The sequence below is a fragment of the Mauremys reevesii genome, linkage group 3, assembly GCF_016161935.1.
Source record: "Mauremys reevesii isolate NIE-2019 linkage group 3, ASM1616193v1, whole genome shotgun sequence".
Lineage (NCBI taxonomy): Eukaryota > Metazoa > Chordata > Testudines > Geoemydidae > Mauremys > Mauremys reevesii.
In genome coordinates, this window is record NC_052625.1 from 79,012,205 (window position 1) to 79,036,185 (window position 23,981).

Here is a 23,981-nt window from a genome sequence, read left to right on the forward strand (position 1 = left end):
CAGGGACAAATTGTCATGATAATTTTTTTTCTAGACTTAACTGAGAATGTAGTTTATTTCATATATACCATAGTATAGTTAGTATTGGTTAAAATATTTTACAAAAATGAACACAGTATGAATAACTAAAACCGTGCTTTTGTACAAAATTACTTAATTTTTTGAATGTGTTGCTAATGGAAACATGTTTTTCCAGTATAATGGTCATTGTGGCTACAAAGACTGCAGCTATAATTGGAGTCTATAGAACACTTTGTGAAATACAAAAAGGTACAGCTATAACATTTTTCCATTTATTACATTGTGTTCACTTCAGGGTGAAGAAAAGCTTAAAACTAGCATCTGTACATTTTTATCTGTGTTGTCTCACTTTGACATTATTCTTGAAAATACCTCTGAGAAGGTAAGTTCAAATTACAGAAAACGAGAACAAACATTTAAAGGGATGGTCACAATTGCATTATATAGGGATTTTTAAAAATTGGTTGTAATAGTTTCTTAGAAATGTTTATTTCCCTAGTAATTTAGTCAGTCTCTCTCTTACATTGTCAAATGTTAACTTTTCCTGTGCTCATTGTAACTGTGTCAGTTTCAGGGCCAGCGCTTCCATTAGGCGACCCTAGGCGGTTGCCTAGGGCGCCAGGATTTGGGGGGCGGCATTTTGTGTGCTCCCCATGGGGCACCTGGGAGCTTCCGGTTCCGCTTCCGTTGCTCCGCCGAAGAAGGACCTTCTGCCGACGTGCCGCGGAAAACAACGGCAGGCAATTGAGCAGCTCAATGACTGCCGCTGTCGCCTGCGGCATTTCGGCGGAAGGTCCTTCTTCGGTGGCGCGATGAGAGTGGAACCGGAAGCTCCCGCGCGCCCCGTGGGGAGCACACAAAATGCCGCCCCCGAATTCTGCCTAGGGTGCCAGAAACCCTGGTGCCGCTCCTGGTCAGTTTGCCACTAGTTTAGATGACTTCTGGAGTCTTTTTTGTACAGGATAAAAGTCCAAATGCACATAGAGACCAACCCTGCAAACCGTTACTCATATAAGTAATCCTGCTGTCTTCAGTGCCTTTTGTATAAGTTGTCAGGATCAAGTTAATCAGTGTTAGACTATCAAAGTTAAATAAAGCTCTTCCTTTATTGTTCAAAATGTTAAATTAAAGGCAGAAATGTCCAAAGGAAATCAGAGAAAAGCAAAATCAACCCTGAAGATGTAGTTGTGGAAGTTTTTTTAATGTGTTTAGTGTGTTTTTAATATCTGATTGTGCCTGTTCAGTTTTTAGGTTTTAACGTTTTAGATAGCATTGTGTGATGATCAATTAAATTTCTGAGCCTAGCATAGCTATTTGCCCTACCCCATCCTTTTGTGTTTCTTATGGAGCAGAAACCTACACACATTGCTGCCTTCTGTCCTCTTCTCTGTTTTGGACCACATGTAAAAATGTAACCGTGCTTATTAAAGGAACATTGTCAACTTCAAAATCACACTTGTGTCTGAAAAACATTTACCTAATATTATTACAGTTGGCATTTCAGATTACTGAGTTGAAACTGGTTGAAGAAAAAACATTCTGTTTTTTTTTTTTTTCCAGTTTGGTCACTTTGTGTATAGTCAGTTTTACTGACAACTCCCTCTCTCCCCCCAAAAAAATAATACATTGGTTCCCTCTGCAGTTTGTGTGAGAGCTTTCACACAGCAAGAGGGGAGAGAGATAACATTTTTTAAAAAAATAGAAAAAGGTGATTTTTAAAAGCACAATGGGAGGAAAATTTAGGGAAGGGGTATAGTACTTGAGACTATTCTTAACTCATTTTTTGAAACTTCTTAGATTTCAAGCTGACATTGTCCATTTAACTAATTTCTTGATGCAGACTTCCAGGAGAAGATGGCAGGCTTCTCCCATGCTGCCTCTCATACTTGTGAGGAGTTCCCCATAATCACCCACAAAGTGACCTCATTATCTTCCTTCAAAACTCTCCTTTCCTTTGATGTCTACAAGAAATGTGACAATGGTTAGGCCAATGGTGTGCTGAAATCACAGCCTATCATGCTGACCAATATTGTCTCATTGTTTCCTGGTACTTCCTGTCTAGCTGAATGCATCAATCTTTTGTCTTATACTTAGGTTGCGCATTCTTTTGGGCTGGGACTATCTTTTTTGTTCTGTGTTAGTAAGCATCTAGCACAATGGGCTCCTGGCCCATGACTAGGGCTTCTGGGTACCATGGTAATACAAATAGTAAATAATACTTTGGTGTGTTTACAAAGAAAAGCCAACATGAAGTTTAAACATTTATAGATAAGTGTTGTATTTGTTTTTTAATAAGCTAAACAGGAGCAAGGCACTCTCATTCTGGAATAAAAGTGTCCACATGTGGAGTTAATTCATTTCTGAATAACTACATGTACAGACAAGCTTTTGGCTCTGAGAGATGTGAACTGTTCCATTCATGTGAATGGGTTGTCAAGTCTGAAACTTAAAGATTGCAATTTAAATGAAACTGTGTTAGGTATTTCAGTGCTGACCATTTTAGCAGAGCACTAGCTAATGTTCTTATCTCGCAATCCCAAACTATTTCCTATGCTCTCCAGGGGCAAAATGCTATGATGAGTCAAAAATGTAAACTAAAGAATATTTTTCCCCCTCTAGAAACCAATTTTGAAGAAAGCCCTTCTTGTTGTTCTACAGTGGTGTTTCAACCACAATTTCAGTGTTCGACTTTATGCATTAGTAGCCCTCAAGAAAATCTGGGGCATGTGCAAAGCATTGTATGTGGAAGAATTTGAAGCTTTGACGCCAGTTATTGAATCAAGTCTTCATCAAGTGGAAAACATGCATGGTGCAGGGTTAGTAAAATTCTTCTGATTTAGAATGCAGCTCTTCCAGCTGTCTTTGCTGGAATCATTTGTAGTGTCTAAGGACCTTCTTAAACCACTTGTCTAATCTTGTCAAGTAGCACTTGATAATCTTTGTGATTTTGATGTGTTTCATCTATTTAAGTAGAACACTTAGAAATGAAATTTAAAGACGTCATCAGCAGATAAAATGAAATTATAGAAAATTTCCTTTCTTCTCTGTGTTTCAGAATTAAAAGGTTTCATTTAATTTGAATCCTCAGTAGAAAGTTCTGCATTCATCCGATAACTATAATGCCTGTCTGAGAATGTGAGCAGACTGTTATTCAGACAATCAGCATTGTAATGGAGATGAGCTTAGTGGCTTGGGGAATAGGGCTCATAACTTTTTGTAGTCTGTCCTGAATTTTCTCATCTTGCCTCCCAGATTGAAAAACAAACAAAGCTTATTAGCTAATAAATTATAGTAAATGTTTATTTGTTCTGTGCATTGTGAATTGGGGCTAGTTTGTCAATATAACATGTTCACAAAGTACTGGTGTTTAAATGTTTAATCTAACAGATTGATCCAGAGGATTTGCATTTCTTGGCTATATATAAAGAAATGCCAGTACTTGTGTGTCCCCAGCATTTGGAGTTACAGTAGAACCCCTATTTTATGAACTAATTGTGGATTGATGAGTTTGTAAAATTCAAAAGTTCCTAACATTGAACATCTCAAAATTACAGTACGTATGGTGTATAAATTGCAGGATGGTGTACTGCAATAGCCGCCTTCCTGTCGATCAAACCACTGCAAAGTGATTCTCAGTGCATTGAAGGCATAGGAATGTGAAGGGATGTTGACTTATTTTTCATCAACATTTCTCTCATTATGTGACCTTTTGTTTTTTTCTGTGGAGGAAAAATGGTTCGTATAAATGGCCATTCATAAGATTGGTGTTCATAAAATCGAGGTTCACCTGTACTTGGCTTAAAGGATCATTCCCTTAAGAGATCCATGTTCAAAGAGTCATGTTTAGTGAACACTACAAATTCCTTCCTGAGTGTAGGATCACATCACAAAACCTACAGTGAACATGTTGACATGTTACTAATACTGCTAATAATCTGTTCATTTATCTCCCTATTCCACATATAATCAAATCTGTGCAGACTTGGGTCTTTTTATCTGCCAAGACTTGAGAAATTAGGATCCTCCTGCAAATATTTGTGGTATCACTGTAACCCAAAGAAATAAAATGTTGAATGCAACTCCCTGCACTGTTTTAGGTGTTTGTAATTTCACTAACCATGGCAAGAGAAAGAGAAGGTTGAAATAATAGAGAAATTGATTATCTGCTATTTTTGCAGTGTATTTATTTGTAATTAGATCGACATGAACACTCCTCCTATTACTGGTTTGGGGTCTTAAGCAGTTTAGTTTGTTTAATTTTTCATTCATCTGTATTGTCACCATTCATAAGTCCTCTTATTCTGAGTTCCTGGGAGAACTTTTGTTCCCTTTCTCTAAGAGAGGGTATGATACCTTTCCCTATCAACATAGTTATCTTAGTTACTATAATTCATAGAGATATGTTCCTTCCCAGTTCCTGGAAACACAAAGTGAATTTATTTCCAGTTCATTGTATTCATAAATTAGTTTCATAAATGTGATTGGTTAATATATATTTAAAGTAGCCTCTTTTCCATTAACACAATATAGAATATATGCATTTGGACTGGACTTCTGTACTGTCAGACTGTAATAAGTGAATATGTAGAATTTTGGCATATATCTTACTGTATTTTTGCAATGCATAGGAATGCTAGAAAGAATTGGCAACGAATCCAAGATCATTTCTTTTTTGCAACATTTCATCCCCTAAAGGATTACAGTCTAGAGGCAAGTACAAAATACTGTATATAATAGTCAATGATTTTTCACTGCTTTGCTGCTGTATTTGTAATTTGGACATTGTTCTACTGCATGATGAGTAATGATCACTTGTAACTGATTTTTGGTTTTCATGAAAAATAACTTCATAACATTTCAGTGCATCTTAGACTAAAACAAATATATTTGGACTCATGATTTTTTAATTTTTTTATAGTGATCATGGCTAGAAAACTATATCAATTACATAGAAAACCCAAGAATGTAGGCGTGTATTATAATTGTTGTTGGTTAATCTGGAGGAAGTAGACAAGTGAACTCCTTTCTAGTTATATTTGTATTTGTTGCTCGATCAATTGTTTGCAGTAGCTCAGTTGCAGCTAATAAGACACATTTGGGCCGCCACAATGTTTTTTTTAATATGACCCACCTTCAGAATTTTATTCCTGTCACTCTTGCAGTTGTTCTATGATGTGGTATTAAACTGCTTTTTGAAGTGGCTTAGCTAAAGTACTCACTTTCTGTCAGTTAAAGACAAAGATGCATTTAAGTCAGACTCATCAGTTCCTCCTTCAGCTCAGCTTCATCACTATGGCTCAGAATAACTCGAAGCTGAGTGATTAACAAAAGGGGAAGAGAAAATAAGGCAAAATAAAGGTGAAGATGAAGAACAGGAGTAGGGTGGCTAAAGCAGAAAAGGGGCAAGAATGAGGAAAAATGCACAGCTATCTTGACAAAAGCAGAACATCCTCTCAGAATTTGAAATTTGCTTGCTGTTGATTGAGGGAAAACTACCTGTTTTCAGATGTATTACATAAGAGTATGAATTTGGAGCGTCTTCTATACGTGAGCATCTAAGTTAATAAAATAATAGTTTACATAGTCAATCCATCCATACTATTGGTGATCAGTTAGTTTTCTGTATATCTTAATTTTTTTTGTTATGGTCCAATAAACTTCTATAAATCACTCTAGCTAGGATTGCAGTCTGTTGCTCTAAAACAGTAACAGGAAGTCATTGAATGAATTACATTTCTTACTTCTTTAGAGTCCAAATTGTATCTGCTCATTTCTCTCAGGAAGATTCAGCTAATATCACTGCCTTAGTTTTCCTGTAGACTAAATTTTCACAAATTTCTCAAAAGAAAGGTATGATGGGTTTGGGCCCTTTGGGGTGTCACCTGATATGGTGGGGTGCCACTGAATCAGCCTATTCTGTCAGCCTGGATCCCCTTTACCTGGCTTTGCTGGGGTAGGCTCACAAGCCTTTTCCAGTTAAGCACATAGGAAGCGCCACACCCAGCTGCACAGATAGGCAGAAGTCCACTCTGGAAAGATTCAGCCTTAGGTGCTCGCCCCAACACCCTAGTGCCCATTCCCTTTAAGGGGCACAAACCCAAAGCTTTTATGAAATTCGCCCCCTCCCCCAGTGTGGAGGGAGTTATGCACAACTTGTCCCCCCCCTCCCCACTTAGAGATTACATAAACTGGGTTATACTATAAACAAGAAGTAAGCAGATTACTGACCAAATAAAGCAAAATATGCACGCTAAGCTCAATATACTTAAGAAACAGCTCACAAAATGTAAATTCTCACCCTAAATGTTATTTTAGGCAGGCCACAAAGTTTCTGTGATTCAGAGTTCCATTTGTATTCCTTTTCAGATTGGACCCGTCTCGGTCTGGACTCATTTCCGGCCCCCCCCCCCCCCCCCCCAATCTTCCCTTCAGGTGGCTTTTGCAGTCTTTCTTCTTGGGCAGACAGGCCATGGAGTGGAGGCATCCACTTGCCTTCCTCCCCACCCTTAAATAGGATTGACACAAGAGAGGAATCTTTTGTTTCCCAAACTTGACCACCCTTCCCTTCCAGTGGAGAGTTACAAGAAGTCCCAGGTAATGTTTAGTATCAGGTGACAAGACCACCTGATTCTGTAGTATCACAGCATCCATGAGTCAGTGGCAGTATGGAGCGTCTGCAGGAAGGCCAAGCCTTTTCAAGGCCAGTCCATTGTCCTTGCTGATGGGTCATCAGACCTGTCTGGCATTTCCGTTGTTGTACCTGAAGTGTTAGCAGTGGGTGTCACCCGAAGTAGCATAGTTGAAATACAGATACATAGTCAATATTCATAACTACAGATACAGAAATGATACAGGCATACAAATTGGATAATCACATTCAATACATTATAACCTTTCCAATGATATCTTACAAGCTCCATCTTGTATAAAGTACATTTCAGTTATGTCATATTCATATCATAAGCATATTTTCATAAAGAATGAGTGAAACATCACAATAGGATTTTTTTTCCAGACGTATAAATTTTTTGTTCCAAACTATTGTGAAGTTTAGTGACTGTACTAACATATGAGGGCAGCATAACATTCCACTGATTAAATAAAACTAATCATTGAAATGGAAAGAAGGTCTGGATTTCCAATTTGTGGTTTTCTAGTTTTTCCTGATTTCCCCTCCCCTTTCCACCCCCATGTTTTGTATTTAGGTTAGTTAGAGCTTATTTTTAGGAGTTAACATCTTTTATTGTTTTTTTTTTATTTTGTTGAAATATGGGGATTAAAAAATTATTGCCCTTCAAAACTCTATGCTCTGAGGTATAAGCTTCCAGTGTGTGTCTGATTTCCTTTTGCTGCTAGCCCCTTCAACTAACAATTTTTAACATTGGAAAAGTTGTACATTTGGGGCATTTTTCAGCATAATATTTGTAAAGACCTTTTCTTAGATTGTTGCTTTGGTAGGGTTTTATGGGTTTTATCTTTAAAACTGGAAAATGTCCATAATGTTAAGTATATGTTACTGTATTGCACCAGGTGATGAGTATTCAGAGATGTATTGATCAGTAAGTTATAGCTTATGATAGATAAAATATTTGCAATATAAAATAATGCTGAAGATAGTTTAGTATCTCTTTGAAGTTTATTTTTTTCTGAGATTGTCCTAAAAGTTCTGTGTTACATTCCAGACAATATTTTACACCCTTCCACGCCTTTCAGAACTTGTTGAAGATGAATGGATCCCACTCTGTAAATTTACCAGATATACTGACATTTCTTTGCCTGCAGCATTTCATTGGTTGCATTCTCGAACTGAACTTCTTAATCTAAAACCAAGTGACTGGTCTCAGCAAGATATGGGTAAAATATAAATTAATTTATGTTTTGATCTAAGATTAATTATTTGGAGTTGGTAGTAGTAATATAGTTTGTCAGTACTTGCTTTGCTAAGCATAATTGTTAAAAAACCTGCTGTAGAGCATATAGTTATGCTGTGCTATTAGCATAATGTATAAAGATTGATGATAGTATGTGACCCTTATAGCTTCAGAAAGGTATAACCTTGGGAACCTCAGTTTACTAGGACACCAAACAGTTTCATGATCATGTCAGTATTTTCCACATCTAAATAATTAAACCTAACACTTTTTCTTAGGTTCAGATTTAGTTGAAATGGATAACCAAACAGAATGGACAGATGTTCAAAAAAAGATCATCCCTTGGAAAAACAGTAGTCCTGATTTAGACCTGGAACTGGTATTTCAGGACCGGGCAGCTAAACTTGGTAAATCCAACAGTAGGTTGATTGTAGTGGCCTCACTTATTGATAAACCCACCAATTTAGGAGGTAAGATTCAATGAATATTTTTAATTCTTTATTTGAGCAGGGTGGATTGACTTTTTGTGATTTAAATAGCTGATTTTATTCATGATTTAAATCAGTAAGCAGGAAATATTGATTTAAATAATCAATTTAAAGCTTATTTGCATTTGTACTTTTTATTTATCTTCCTAAAGAAATGTTGGTTCTTACTGGTTGGTATAATTTAGTACTTTTTTTGGGGCTAACCAGGAAAATACACTAGATAGATATTATTTAAGCAGTTATATAGCTCAACATATTTTTATTCAGATTCTTAATGTTTACTTTTTGTTGTTGTTAGAATGGTGAAAAAAGACACATTTCTTATTTTTTAGATAAATTTTTTACTTGTGACTTGTGTTAAACTGAATTTGGATTGGAAATTAGAATTAAATTAAAAAATTATGAAAACAGTGTTTTCAAATTGTTTTTATTAGTTAAAAAACTATCCTAAATGTGCTGGATACATAAGAAATAAAAGTATGTTTAGCAAAACATGTTTTGCCTTTAAAACCAACTGATTTATTAAACAAAGTAAAAATTATCTGAACTTAGTTAATTGATTGGTTCTGGCCTTCATGTCGTTCAGGAGTTTAGAACTCGTAATCACTGCCTTTCACATGTAGTTTTTATTCATAGATTGGAAAAGGAAAATAAGCTTTCCTGCTTTTTCAATTCCCAGGCCATTTCTCAGCTTTGAATGAACTAGTCATTGAACTGAACTAGTTGAATAAATTGAAATGAAAAAAATATTCACTCTGCATCTGCAAAAGGAACTACTGCTGTCAAAAACTGATTTATCACTTAGACAAACTCTAGTTCTAGGTGCTTAGCCTTAGTCTACCAGTTCAGGAGTTGGACTTTTTTTTAAATTTCGACAGCAAACATGGAGTGCTTGAATATTATTTTTGTATTTAATTTAGATGATTTTAGTAGATTATACTAAGTTTAGGCCTTTACATAGGTTGTCATAATTTCAAATGTAATTTGTTTAAATAAATATATCTTTGGAAAAATTATTTAAATTTTTAAAAAAATTTGATTTAAATTAAAAAAAAAACAACCATTGCTTCTTCTTTGAATAGTGTCCCTATGGGCGCTCCATTGTACATGTGTCTGTGTCTCTCCACTGCTGATCAGAGAACATTGGTAGCAGTGTCCATTCAGCCCACTCATGCACTGCTCCTCGCCTACCACAAGGCTAGCCAGCATACGGGGGCGAACCCTCCTCAGTTCCTTCTCAACCGCCCCTGACTAATGACAGAGCTATAGCTGTCCATCCGCAGATCATTAACTCTTTTAGAATTGCTAATTTTTAGCTTCCATTGAAGCCCTTTTTCTTTCTTTACTTCGTTTAGATTTTATTTTGGCCGTTGCCTTAAAAAAGGACTTTATCTTCTGCCAACCCCTTGTTGGGGAGGGGATGCAGGGGGGGAGATGACCCCCCTGGACAAGGGTGTGCCCTACACCCCAGGCTTCAAAAAGTGCCTCAGTTGCAAGGAGTCTATCCCAGTGACTGATGGACACTCACAGTGTGTTCATTGCCTGGGAGAGAACCGCATTCCACCGAAGTGTGGTTTGTATCAGCAACTGAAGCCCAGATCCAGGAAAGACAGAGAACTGAGGCTCAAACTTCACCTCCTGGAGTCAGCCCGTCAACCTCTGGAGTCCTGGTGGGAGCCCTCACTGCAACCTTCTACTTTGAAGGGAGATTCATGTGAGCCACTCACATAAGAAAAGGTTCGTGAGTCCCGATAGTGAGCCCCAATCAAGCCAAAAACAATCTCTGGCTCAATCAGTATCATCGGTACCAAAGGCACCAAAGTTGTCTAAATCTGGTACCCAGGGCATGCGTAGTATCGTACCAATGGAGCAAGTCCATCCAATGACCCAATGGTCCCAGGCAAGAAAGCACTAGTACCACAGGGGTCTGAAAAACATAGAAGATCCGACCTGGGGAAGACTCCGTCAATATGGACGTCAACATCAGTACCACCTGTGGTACGTCTGGCACCAACAGACCTTGCTATCTGAATCACATCTCTGACCCCATCGATACAAGCCTCTTGGCACCGACAACCACGGCTGGTACCAATGCCCTCTGCACCACCAGACTTCCAGTGCGTGATGGATCTTTTGGTGTCTGACGCACCGGACTCGCCTCTGCTTATTACCGGGGACCCAGTACCGAGTTCACCCAGAGCCCTTGACCACCCTTGACTTACCATGCACCACCGTTTTTGTTGTTGCAGTCAGAAAGTGAGCAAGAGAACATGGTTTCCTGCCACTCTTCTCACCTGCCATATGGGACCCAGTTTCACTATGGACCTCAGGCATATCATCCCCCTGGTCCACAGCCCTTCCTGGTTTGGTCAGCTGTGGCACCAACCACCGGCCCCTTCCCATCGCAATGGCCACACTGTGATCTTTAGCAGGTTCAAAGACAACAGGTCTCTCTTACCTCTAGTGCAGGGGTTCTCAAGCTAGGGGTTGGGACCCCTCAGAGGGTCACAAGGTTATTACATGGGGGGTCGTGAGCTGTCAGCCTCCACCCTAAAGCCCGCTTTGTCTCCAGCATTTATAATGGTGTTAAATGTATAAAAATGTGTTTTTAATTTATAAGGGGGGTCGCACTCAGTGGCTTGCTATATGAGAGGGGTCACCAGTACAAAAGTTTGAGAACCACTGCTCTAGTTTGACCTACCAGCAATCGAGGAAACATCATTGAGCTGTTGCCTGGAAGGCTTTTGAACCTCCTGAACAGGCAAGGGAGGAACTGAAGGCTGAAGTTGAGCAGGAAGTTACTCCTCAAGCACACGTCTCATCGTCACCACCAAATGAGACGGTGATACCTGTTCCATGATCTATGGCAGATGATTTTAAACTGTTCCAGGACTTGGCACAGAGGATGGCAGAAACATTGCAAATACCTTTGCAAGAAGTGAGCGAATCACACTACAAGCTGGTGGACATTTTACATTCCTCCACCTCCTCTGGAGTGGCCCTTCCTATTAATGAGGCACTAATGGACCCCAAGGTCATATGGCAGGCCCCTGTGTCTGTCCTGCTGACAAGAAATATTACATGCCAGCAAAAGAGACCGAGTTTCTCTTCTCCCATCCACCTCCCAATTTGATCACTGTGGATGCTGTTAATTCTAAGGGCTGCCAACACTAGTTTAAATCCACCCCTTATGACCAGGACTGGAAGTGTCTAGACCTTTTTGGCAGGAAAGCATACTCCTTGGCCATCCTCCAGTTCCGCATTGCAAACTATCAAGTCTTATTGGCAAAATATGACTATCAGAACTATGCAAAACTCAGGGTTTTTTTTTTATTGAGCAGCTCCCCAATTCTCACAAGGAGCAATTTAAAGTCATAGTCAATGAAGGCCAACTGGTGGCTAAGACATCTCTCGAGTCTACACTTGATGCATCTGACACAGTTGCATGTTCAATCTCTACTGCCATTGTGATGAGATGGGCCTCATGGCTTCATCTGTCTGGCTTCCCAAAGGAGGTCCAATGGACTGTGGAGGACCTTTGTTTTGAAGGGACAAAGCTATTAGCCAAAAAGACCAACGCCTCCCTTCACAATTTAAAAGATCCCAGGGCCACTCTTCAAACCCTCAGGATCTATACACCTGGGTACAAAAGACAATATAGTCCTCAGCCACCAATCAAGCCCCACTCATCACAATATTCATCTCAATATTCAGCACAGAGATCATATGTACCCCAGATGAAGAAGCCCAGGTTACCCAGATGGAAGATGTCAGGATCACAGCCCACTTCCTCTCAACCCTCCACCTCAAAGCAACAATTTTAACGAATGGTTGAGGTCCCCATAGAACATTCTCCTTATTGTTATCTCACGCTGGAAAACCCCACCCATTCCTTCAGAAATCATCTAACCCCACTCCGCAGCACCTGGGAATGGATAATCTCCAACAAATGGTGCTGGAGATCAGCCATGATGGGATACTTCATCCATTTCACCTCCCTTCCCCCTACCAAACACCCTTCTCTGTCCTCCTTCAGGGGCCCTTCTCACAAGAGCCTGCTATATCAAGAGAGAAACCATCTCCTCAGCGTAGGAGCCAGAGAGCCAGTGCCCACAATTCTAAGAGGCAGAGGGTTCTAATCTTGTTACTTCCAGTTACCAAGGGAAAAAGAGGGTTGGAGACCCATACTGGAACTCAGAGCACTCATAGACCTGCCTTTTCTGCAATTATTATTAATAATTCTACCATTTCCATCTAGTAATGAGCCAATACCATTGAGAGGATTCTGTTTATTCCTAATATAGTTACAAAACTCCTTATTGTTCTTAACTCTGCTGGTCAGAGATTTCTCCTTGTGTCATTTGTGTGTATGTAACCCAAAAGTCATACATATATGCCATCCCACTGCACTGTAACATCATTGGAAGTAAATACTGCAGAATACTTTATAGGACATGGTGGTAAAGGTGGGGTTTGTTTTTTATTTATTTATTTCAAACCTACTGATAGCTTATAGAATGCATTTTCCTTTTTCTGCTGACATTTTGAGAGTCATGATTTGGAACATACATGAAAAGCACTTGGACATAACCGTGTTGACTAAAACTAGAGGGCTAAAGAGACAAATGTTTATATTGCTAGAGATTATTTTTTTCAGATTGTCTTCTCTTTTTCATGTGCTTTAATACCTTAGTTTTGTTGTTTAAAGTAATCTTTATATTTTAAATCTTGTGTTTATTTGTAGGTTTGTGTCGTACAAGTGAAATATTTGGGGCATCTGCTTTAGTTGTTGGCAGTCTTCATTATATAAATGATAAGCAATTTCAACATCTCAGTGTTTCTGCGGAACAGTGGCTTCCTCTTGTCGAGGTGGGTGGAAAAAGTATTTTAGCTGCTTACTTAAAAGGAGCACTGTACATATAAATTCATTCAAACTGATGCCCTCTAAGTCAGTGATCCCCAACCTTTGAGTGTGGCGGACAACCAGCCACTGAAATGCCACCGAGAAGCAGCGTCATCGAGAAGCATTGCTGCTGAAATGCCACCGAGAAGCAGCGTCATCGAGAAGTGTCGCCGCTGAAATGCCACCGAGAAGCAGCGGCATTTTGTCGCCGCTTCTCGGCAGCATTTCGGCAGCTGCTTGACCGGCGGCCGTGCTCCTTGGTGGTGGGGCACTCCCTTGTCAGTAGGCAGGCGCCCATAAATGCCCCGGTGGGCACCGTGTTGGGGACCACTGCTCTAAGTCAAGGGTCTCACTTTTTTTCCTTCTCCTGAAAATTAACTGCTTTACCCATTTGGCACAAGTACCTACTTCTCTGTTTTATGCTAGTATCAAGGTATTTTTGCATTAGCCTGCTGCCTTTGAAAACCCTTGTAGCGGTTTTTAAAAGGTTGGTATGTTGATTATTTTTAGTGTTCGTGAAACTGATTGTACTAGTTGCCTCTTGTTTTGTAACATACTCTGACGCTAGTGTTTTACAGCTGATGGTTGTACATTCACATTTAAAATTCTTTTGTAAAACTTAAGTGATTAATTTAAATGTTATTAATCTCATCTTGTTTAGCCCATTTCTTTTAGTGACTATGAGAATAATTAATCACACAGTTTGCCTGAAACTAATTTACAAGGTAGATTTCAGAGCCTTTTCTATAGTTTATCAAAATCAGGGCATCTTGCTTCAGACTGTAGGTCTAACACTCAGCACTATATGCAAGTCTGTGGTCGTAAAGTCTTTTATATAGATATTAGGGCTGTCAATTAATCACAGTTAGCTCAAACGATTAACTCAAAAAAATTAATCACAATTTAAAAAATTAATCGCAGTTTGAAAGGACTGTTAAACAATAGAATACCAATTGAAATGTATTAAATATTTTGGATGTTTTTCTACATTTTCATATATATTGTATTCTGTCTTGTAATTGAAATCAAAGTGTATATTTTTTTATTTCAAATATTTGCATTGTAAAAATGATAAACAAAAGAAATTGTATTTTTCAGTTCACTTCATACAAGTACTGTAGTGTCTCGACTCTTTGTCGTGAAAGTGCAACTTACAAATGTAGGGGTTTTTTTGTTACATAACTGCACTCAAACAAAACATTGTAAAACTTCAGAGCCTACAAGTTCACTCAGTCCTACTTCTTGTTCAGGCAATCGCTAAGACAAACAAGTTGGTTTACATTTACAGGAGAAAATGCTGCCCACTTCTTGTTTACAATGTCACCTGAAAGTGAGAACAGGTGTTTGCATCAGGGCCACCCGGGGGGGCGTGGGGGGCAAGTGGGGCAATTTGCCCTGGGCCCCACAGGGGCCCCACAAGCCACTCCGGGTTTTTGGCGGCACTTCAGTGGCGGGCGCTGCCAGGTAAGTACAAGTGGTGGGGGAAAAAAAAAAAGCCACGATCAGCGGCACTTAGGCTGCTCTACTGCCGCCGCTTCATTCTTCGGCGGCGGGGCCTTCCCTCCGAGAGGGACCCGCCGCCGAAAACCTGGCCCTGCCCCAGGCCCCCAGAATCCTCTGGGCGGCCCTGGTTTGCATGGCACTTTTGTAGCTGGCATTGCAAGGTATTTACATGCCAGATATGCTAAACATTTGTATGCCCCTTCATGCTTTGGCCACCATTCCAGAAAACATCCTTCCATGCTGATGATGCTTTTTTAAAAAAAAAAAAAAGTCAATTAAATTTGTGACTGAACTCCTTGGGGGGAGAATTGTATGTCCCTTGCTCTGTTTTACCTGCATTCTGCCATATATTTCATGTTATAGCAGGCTTGGACGATGACCCAGCATATGTTGTTCATTTTAAGAACACTTTCACTGCAGATTTGACAAAATGCAAAGAAAGTACCCAATGTGAGATTTCTAAAGATACAGCATTTGACCCAAGGTTTAAGAATATGAAGGGCCTTCCAAAATCTGATCAGGATGGGGTCTGGAGCATGCTTTCAGAAGTCTTAAAAGAGCAGCACTCCGATGCAGAAACTACAGAACCCGAACCACCAAAAAAGAAAATCAGTCTTCTGTTGGTGGCATCTGACTCAGATAATGAAAATGAACATGTGTCAATCTGCACTGCTTTGGCTTGTTATCAAGCAGAACCTGTCATCAGCATGGACGCATGTCCCCTGGAATGGTGGTTGAAGCATGAACGGACATATGAATCTTTAGTGCATCTGGCACATAAATATCTTGCAATGCTGGCTACAACTGTGCCATGAGAACACCCTTTCTCACTTTCAGGTGACATTGTAAACAAGAAGCAGGCAGCATTATCTCCACTAAATGTAAACAAACTTGTCTGTCTGAGCGATTGGCTGAAGAAGTAGTAGGACTGGGGATTTGCACTCTACAATTTTACATTTTTATTTTTTTGAATGCAGTTTTTTTTGTACATCATTCTACATTTGTAAGTTCAACTTTCATGATAAAGAGATTGCACTACAGTACTTGTATTAGGTGAATTGAAAAACCATATTTTTGGGTTTGTTTTTTTTACAGTGCAAATACTTGAAGTCAAAAATAAATATAAAGTGAGCACAGTACGCTTTGTATTCTGTGTTGTAATTGAAATCAATATATTTGAAAATGTAAAAAACATCCAAAATATTTAAATAAATGGTATTCTATTATTGTTTAACGAATTGCAATTAATCACGATTAATCGCACTTCATTTTTTTAATCACTTGACAGCCCTAATAGATATATCCATTTTCAAAGTCAGCTTTGTATATTTTCATAGTACTCTGAGTCTACTTACAATTAATCTCTGGAAAATTTTATTTCTAATGTAAGAGTAAAATTCTCTGTATTTTCAGTTTTGTCAATCCTTTAAAATCATTGTTTTCAGAATAAATTACAAAGCCATATAGTACTTTGCTTCAATTACATGGTAACAGACCTGCATTTAAACAACATTTTCTACACCCAGCCTATACAGAACACTATAGTAATGATACATTTTACACTGCTTGTGAGACTTGGCTTCTGATATGTGTCTGACTAATTGAGATTATAAAGAGAGAAAGAAGGGAAAAAAAAGAAATATTGGATTCCAAGGTCCCAGTCAGAGATACCACACAAGCATACGCAGTAGAAAGAGAGCCCACAACACATCAGCTAAACACCAGAGTTCCAGAAAAGGATTCTAGGGTAAATACTAAATTTCCCATTTTGTTATATGCAAAAAGGATTTTTTCGTATATAGACAAGTTCATGAGGGAATAAATCTAAAGCTTTATATTTTGTTTGGTTTTGCTCTTCAAAATCATTAGGTTAGCACAGTTATCAGGAAATTTATTTAGCTGTCTGTCAAGATTAGAAAGATAAGTATTTTCTATCAGTAGAACAGCATTATTTTTGCAGTGGCCTCTGCATATTCCCAGTTATGAGATGCGTTTCTCTACCCCCTAGTACTGCTAAACGTTGGGAACCATCTAAAAAAGAAATATCCATTGCAGCATGCCTCTTTGCAGCTAGGCTGACCAGATAGCAAGTGTGAACAGATTTATTTGGGCATAAGCTTTTGTGGGTTTTTTACCCACAAAAGCTTATGCCCAAAAAAATGTTCAACTTCAAGGTGCCACCGGACTCCTCGTTTTTGTGGATACAGACTAAAACTGCTACTCCTCTGATACTCAGTCCATGCAATTTCAAGACACTGTTCTTTAGTAGAGGTTTCCAGATCACATTCCTGTTTTGGTAGAGCTGTCCTGCAGTCATTCTTTATGTGGGACTCCTTGTATCAGTCTGTAAGCAAACAGACTGCTCGTTTTTGTTAGTCACTAAGAGGGGAATCCATGTGGCCAATTGCTTGAAAAAATTACTGTAACTATTCTTTACTTACCACTAACTGATTCTTCAAGAGCAGTGCATCTGCATGTTCACACTACACGTCCATCTTCAAAAGGACTTGGCTGTTAGCAATAAGAAATGAGGCAGTTGTAGGCCTCACTGCCTCTTGTCACCTCAGCTCCTGAGCATTTGTTGCTGTGAGTGGATACTTGTGTCGTCACAGTGGGTGCTGTTTTTCTAGCAGGTTCTCGAAGGTCAGCTATGCCAGGGCATTGGACCACATCCCACAAGTGTGAATATGAAATGGCAAAACTCTCAAAGAACCACAGCTATTGATACATAATCTTTCCTTTATCCACTACATTATCTAGCGACAGTTCCCTTCTTTTACTCCCTCCCTCCTAAAAAGGGTGTTTATAATTAGGCATTGTAAACATAAACTGGGGCAACACCAGAGGTCCTGCACTTGATCTGCAGTAACACTTCCATATGATATAATCATGTATGGATCCAGTAAAACTTATGATCTGTGTTATACAAATATCTGTGAAGCCCAGAGCCCTAGTGTATTTCTGTATAGTACCAATTACCAGTCTGAAAAAAAATCTTAAAATTAGTTTAATTTTTTTTTCTTCTGTAGAATGTTCTATTCTCAGCTTTAGACATGTGTAAAAAAATTTTGTGGTAATATATTTTGATATTTCCCCCCTATTCTTAACATGCAGGTGAAACCATCTCAGCTTGTTAATTATTTACAGCAGAAGAAAACTGAAGGCTACACTATCATAGGTGTGGAGCAAACTGCTAAAAGTTCTGACTTGACCGAATATAGCTTTCCAGAGAAATCCTTGTTATTGCTGGGGTAAGTTACAAACAACCTGTATGTGTAGTTTCCATACTGTGGTCCATCAAGCCACCCTTCCTCGTGAGCAGCAGTTTAATGATTTGAAAATCAAGCAATGTTGGTGGAAGGAAAGAAGAGAGATGGTATATAACAGTATTTCTCTTCACTTGGTATAAAAGATTTAAAATATAGAACCCCATGGATCAAATATTTTTGTCTTTAAAGAGGGCTTTATAACTCTGGTCTCCGTGGCTCACCTCAAAGCATCACACCATGGAACTATTCCTTGGTTAGGGCTTCTGGATGGAACTTTAGAGCCCAATAATACTAATTCATTTGCTCAGTCACAGGAATCACTGCAGAGCAAAGAAAGTGCCCTCATCTCTCATGAGCTGAATACAGTGTTAATGTAGAGCTTCATAGACGTTGCCTTGCCAATGAGCTAAAGTTAAACCCAGTAATAAATCTCTCATGTGACAGTATAGTAATAAATGCCCTGAGTCTCTTTTGTAATGTGACAGCCTCTCTTTCACTCACCCTCCTTTTCCACACCTTTGTTTTCCAGTTATATTGCACACTTTAGTTTACCCATTTTATCTTCAGCATAGCTATGTGGTGTTATTTTCAGTGACCTCATTCAGAAGGGGGTACAGTCTGTATAAGCAGTGCTTACTGAAGTGCTGTCACTAGAAATAGCAGACCTGGATACCTATGGACCAGTGTGGGAATATTTAAGATAGTCACAAGTATTTAGTGATTGGATATCCCCTAGCGGCCTATCCCTGAAAACAGAAATTCCAGAATCAGACTTTCTATTTCTGCATAAAAGTAAAGAAATCGATCCCTTGCTTTTTTTGCTTTCATTTCTGCACTAATGGGGAATTAGTAATATAATCAGTAATTGTTATATGTGAAGCATCCCTTCTATTGAGTGTGCTATTATAATTCAGCATCTTCCATTTCTGAGGGATTTAAGTTTTTGTGACAAAGTAACTAATAGCATTGGCTAAGGATACAGGAAGAGATTAGTGCAACCTTTGCTACAGTTCTGTTAAACTTCAGTCTTGATCTGCAACATTTGTGCTATATCAGCAGGTATCCTAGTTTTCTGTGATTAAAAAAACCAAAATGAAGGGCTGAACTTTAGTTTTCCCTAACCACACTATCTGTATATAGATATCAGGTGGATGCAGTATTTTAATGATATATTTACATTTGCAAGCAAATTCAAAGCTTACCATCAAGGTGAAATTTGTCCTTGCCAAACTCAGTGACTTGGTCTTTAGGGGGTGATTTTTAAAGTTTTTGGCATCTTTTCATAACTTTAATTAAATCTGGAGGCTGAAGTGAAATTTGAGATGCATTAAAACACGAACTCCTGTAGGCCATTGAGTAACCTCTATATGCCAAAAGCAGTTTATTGGAGTATGTTTAGCTATGTAAATTTAAAGCACATTCAAAAATCAACCACAAGAGCAGGGAGGTTGTGCACATTGAATAAGGGATACTGGTACTGTCAATAAAATTTAGTTAAAAATATTAACTATTTTCACAAAATGTAAAAACTGAAGATTCACTGTAAAAATGCAAATTCCGTGTTTTCCTACAGCAAAAAGATTAATCTAGGATCCTTGTATATCAGTCTCATGTTTGAGATGTGGAAAACATCTATTAGGATAAGACTGTTTTATATTTTGGTTAAGTCACAACTAAAATGAACCAATCTGAGTTTCTTAAAGCAAAAAGATAGTGGACTAAACTACTACACTGTCTACTTTCCATTGTCTTCAGTGTTTCTGTAACATTTGCTTCTGAAGCAAGACACTAATTTTAGTATTTTGTAAGTTTCCAATTACAGTGCTATAGAATTTTTAGGTTTACTTTTTTTGTGCTCGTCAGTTATATGTATGAAGAAGTAAGCATCAGCTGCATGGATAAGAAACTTATCCCATGATGGGGGGAGCTGGCAGCAACTAGTGGTGTTTGCTACTGTAGCTAATTTCTTTTTTCTGTTGTGGGACACATGGGTTTCTCCAGACAGGTGCATATTGGAGACAGCATGAAGTGACATTTCTTCTATTCCTTCTTTTCTGGATAAAAGATTTAAATCTTTTTAATTTCCTCCTTATTAGAAATGAACATGAGGGAATCCCAGCAAACCTGATTCAGCATCTGGATGTTTGTGTGGAAATTCCTCAGCAGGGTATCATTCGATCACTGAATGTTCATGTAAGTGGAGCACTGCTGATTTGGGAGTATACAAGGCAACAACTGATCAAGCAAAAACAACTGAAATAACTGCAAGAGTCTTGTGCCTTATTTGTAATGCAGCTGGATGGCTTTTTATGGTGCTGTAAAATGTTTTTAAACACATGGAATAATTACAGACTCAGGGTGAATGACAATGTTTTTAAATTTTGCATGTTATATAATGGTATTATGTAGTACAAATTGTTTTTAAATGCCTTAATGTATTATCTGATTGTATACAACTGTGTTGTTCGTAATAAATAATCTTGTTTGTATAGTGCTTACATATGTGTGGGTCTCTTACTGCCGTGGAAGCAACCAGAGTTAACGGACCCTTATCCCCTCGACACACAACTCAGACATTTAACTGTTTCAGACAGCGTATTTCAAAATGTAGGGTTTTACTATAGCAGTAATTCTGGTCACAACAGCTGTAGCTGAGGATAAAAGGGACTTTTACATCAGGAAATGGGGAAGTGGTTTAGGAGTATGGGATAAATCATGTCTATAAGTATGTTAGTGAACATTTTTAAAACACAGGTTTTAAACACCTAAATGTTTGCTGATCCCAGTAAACTCTATGCTTAGTAATTTATCAGGGTGAATTGTTCAGGTGTAGGGAGGGCCCTGTCCTAATACACAATGTTTTCTTAATCCTTTTCCCCTGACAATTTGGAAAATGCTGTTATTAAAGCAGCTGCTATTTTGCCTAAGGACTACCCCACAAACCTTTACTGGAGCAAATCCATTGTGAATAATACAGGAGTTGGTTATTATCACTGCCACCAAATTATACAAACAGGGACATAAGAAATCATACCTGTAGCATTGTATTTTTCACAAATACAATGGGGAGGGATAGCTCAGTGGTTTGAGCATTGGTCTGCTAAACCCAGGGTTGTGAGCTCAATCCTTACTGGGGCCATTTAGGGATTGGGGGGAACTGTCAGAGACAGTACTTGATCCTGCTAGTGAAGGCAGGGGGCTGGATTTAATGACCTTTCAAGGTCATTTCCAACTCTGAGATGGGTATATCTCCATATTAAAAAAAGTGACATACTAATGATTGAGAAACTGTTCACCTACAAATCAAAACTATAATTGTGCAGATGTTTATAAAAAAATATATAAATGAAGACCAGCTACATAAGAAAGAGATGCAGTTATTTATACCTCTTGATCTTTATCTAAAATCTTGCCACACACCGACAGCTGAAATTAATTTATGATTCACAAAATTTTTTCAAAGAATTAGCAGAGTGTACCTGCTCACTTACACATTATCCTCATAGAGAAGGGAAGATGCAGGAGCCTTTTAGAAAAGTTAGTTCACATGCATAGAAAAAATAGTCAAGTTTGAAAACAGTTCAATATTCTCCCTAAAATATAAATTTATAATTCAGTGCATTAATTTCTGGGAAACACTGCTTTTCATCCTAGTTACACGATAAATAATTCAGATATAGGAAAAATTATACACCATATTTCTTTGATACACACACTTAGTCACTGTCTTTCGTTTAATTACTGTTCTCGCATAAAAGCGAGACATTGCAACAAGGAAAGCAGCATGAATTTCTAGCGATACAGTACAGGTTACCAGTTAGGTTTAACTCAAGGAGTTCTTGTCCTCTTTTAGTACTTCTCTTCCATAAGATTACTCTTCCATAAAATTCTTTCATTGATTGTGTTTCAATAAATTGATGTGTAGCTATGACTTTTCAGTAGTCCCAGGAGGCTGATATTCTCCTGCTTCAAGCTGTTCTTTGTATTTTAAAAAGTCTCTTCTTTTGTCAAAGTATTTTACCTGTTTTAAAGAGAGATCACTTTATATTCATCAAAGCAAACGGGTAGTATGGGACTCCAACATGAAAAGTTCTTATTCACACATCAGCTAACAGGACTGCGGAAAGAACAGTCTTTGATCATTATTTAAATACACACACTTGACCAAGTTGATACTGAAAAGTTGTGTATGTTAATGGTTTAGAATGTGAACTCAGTCGTTGGAGCAGAAAAAATGGGATGTAGCACATAGTAATACATTGGTCTCAAGGTGCCATGCAATTGCAAGCCCTGCCACTATTACATGAGCGTTCTCCCCTTGAGATCAGTGTTTTCACTTATGCAATATTATCCATTACATTTTCCTGTTTATGGGAGTTGACAGGACATTTCCCAAATACCTTGCCAATGGTATAGCAACACAACTTAGATAGGGTGAAATCTACTTCACCAATTATTTGACTAGGCAGTTTTCTGGATTTAATACACACACTTTTGTTTTTTCAATACACCACTCCATGAAACAAATACCCCATCTTTAAGAGGATCTACAATAGTAATGCTTTGCTTGCTGTGCAGCAGAAGTTAACTATTTGTTGGGCATTGCTTATATGCGTTTGCCAGTGTACAAATATTCTGGATAGTTACACAACTAGAAAAATTAAAGGGAAGCAGCGTCTGTTAAATGAAAACAGAAAATATTACTGTAAGGTATGGCATTATGAATAATGCAGATTGCAGCATTACTTGAGAATGCTTATATGAACTAAATGCAGTGCCTTATTTGCAGAAGAAATTCATTTTTGATACAACACAACTGTCAGGTTGCATCTTATGACTGGTGAAAAGCTATTAGCACTCACCCATTGCTGTGGACACCTAGATTCAAAAGAACATCTAAGCTTCTGACACCTAGAAGCATCTTCCATATTTTCATCTAAGCATTTCCAGTATTCATCCCTGGCTCCCCAGCAAGCCTTCCTTTCCTCCATTGATGGTGCTGACATTTTTATTACTGGCAAAATAAAATAAATTTGTAAATGTCTTGCCCACTTTAAACACTGATCTGCCTATTGCCTCAAGTTTATTCACACACAAATATTGCACTGCTTAGTGGAAAAAGGTCCAAGAACTGGCAAGATGTGAGACTTTATTTGTAATGGCTTCAATAACCTTGAGTGTGTCACGTGATCTCGTGCCACAGTAAACTGGAGAACTAAATCAAATGAATCATATTGCTGATAGGCAGCTGCTGTACGTCTGAGAAGCTTAACCCTGCAAGACGTTATCGTCACCAACATTTAAGTTTCGAAAGAGGGCAGGTGCTTCACATCAGCCTTCCACTCACGGGAACCAGAAAGGGTCCGCACGTTATCAAAATACCCACGCAAGTTACAGATCTGGGTATATGCTGCCTTCACAAGAGCAACAGGAGACGCTAAACTACACTTGAAATGAGTGTAGCGATAGGACACCGCTGCCCTAAGGCTCCCCCTTTCCTGGCCCCTCTGGTCGGGTGGGGAAAACGAAGCGCCTGCGCAGCGAACCCGCCGCTCCCGTGAGAGGGGCTGAGGCGCCCCCCCGGGAGAGCAGCAGGGAACGCCCGGGCACGGGGCCTCTGCCGCACGTACTCGGGGCTCAGAGCATCTCCCCGCCCCACAGGGTGGCTTAACCCCCCTGCGCGCGGGGCCGCCGCACGCCCCAAGGCCGGTCCCGTCGGCTCCGGCAGAGCCGGAAGGCGGGAGTCTGGCCCCAGGCACCGGCCCCACTCACCCGCCGGCAGCCGCACAGCGGAGGCTGTGACCTCAGACCGGATACAGATCTAAAGAGCCGGAAGTGACGGCAGCAAAGACAACACATAGGCGGGGCCGAGATGTCTTGTGCGCATGCGCACTGCTGCGGGGGCTGCCATTTCCGCGTTGCTAGG

General features: G+C 39.1%; 2 protein-coding genes across 3 annotated transcripts in view; one reads left to right on the forward strand and one right to left on the reverse strand.

The window, feature by feature from the left end:
* TARBP1 (TAR (HIV-1) RNA binding protein 1) overlaps positions 1-20,553 on the forward strand; it is a 101,379-nt gene extending 80,826 nt beyond the window's left edge. For both annotated transcript variants that reach the window (XM_039532625.1, XM_039532626.1), the window contains exons 23-30: positions 317-403; positions 2,641-2,837; positions 4,650-4,731; positions 7,704-7,875; positions 8,171-8,362; positions 13,125-13,249; positions 17,901-18,037; positions 20,152-20,553. In XM_039532625.1, coding sequence (XP_039388559.1) covers positions 317-403; positions 2,641-2,837; positions 4,650-4,731; positions 7,704-7,875; positions 8,171-8,362; positions 13,125-13,249; positions 17,901-18,037; positions 20,152-20,317 — 1,158 coding nt within the window. In that variant the 3' untranslated portion in view covers positions 20,318-20,553. The remainder of the gene's footprint in view (positions 1-316; positions 404-2,640; positions 2,838-4,649; positions 4,732-7,703; positions 7,876-8,170; positions 8,363-13,124; positions 13,250-17,900; positions 18,038-20,151) is intronic.
* Positions 20,554-21,416: 863 nt separating this feature from the next.
* On the reverse strand, positions 21,417-23,981 carry LOC120402185 (cytochrome c oxidase assembly factor 6 homolog). Its single transcript, XM_039532634.1, is given in 3 exon segments — positions 21,417-22,076; positions 22,918-23,069; positions 23,828-23,981. Coding segments are annotated over 3 exon segments (387 nt in total). The 5' UTR covers positions 23,967-23,981; the 3' UTR covers positions 21,417-21,980.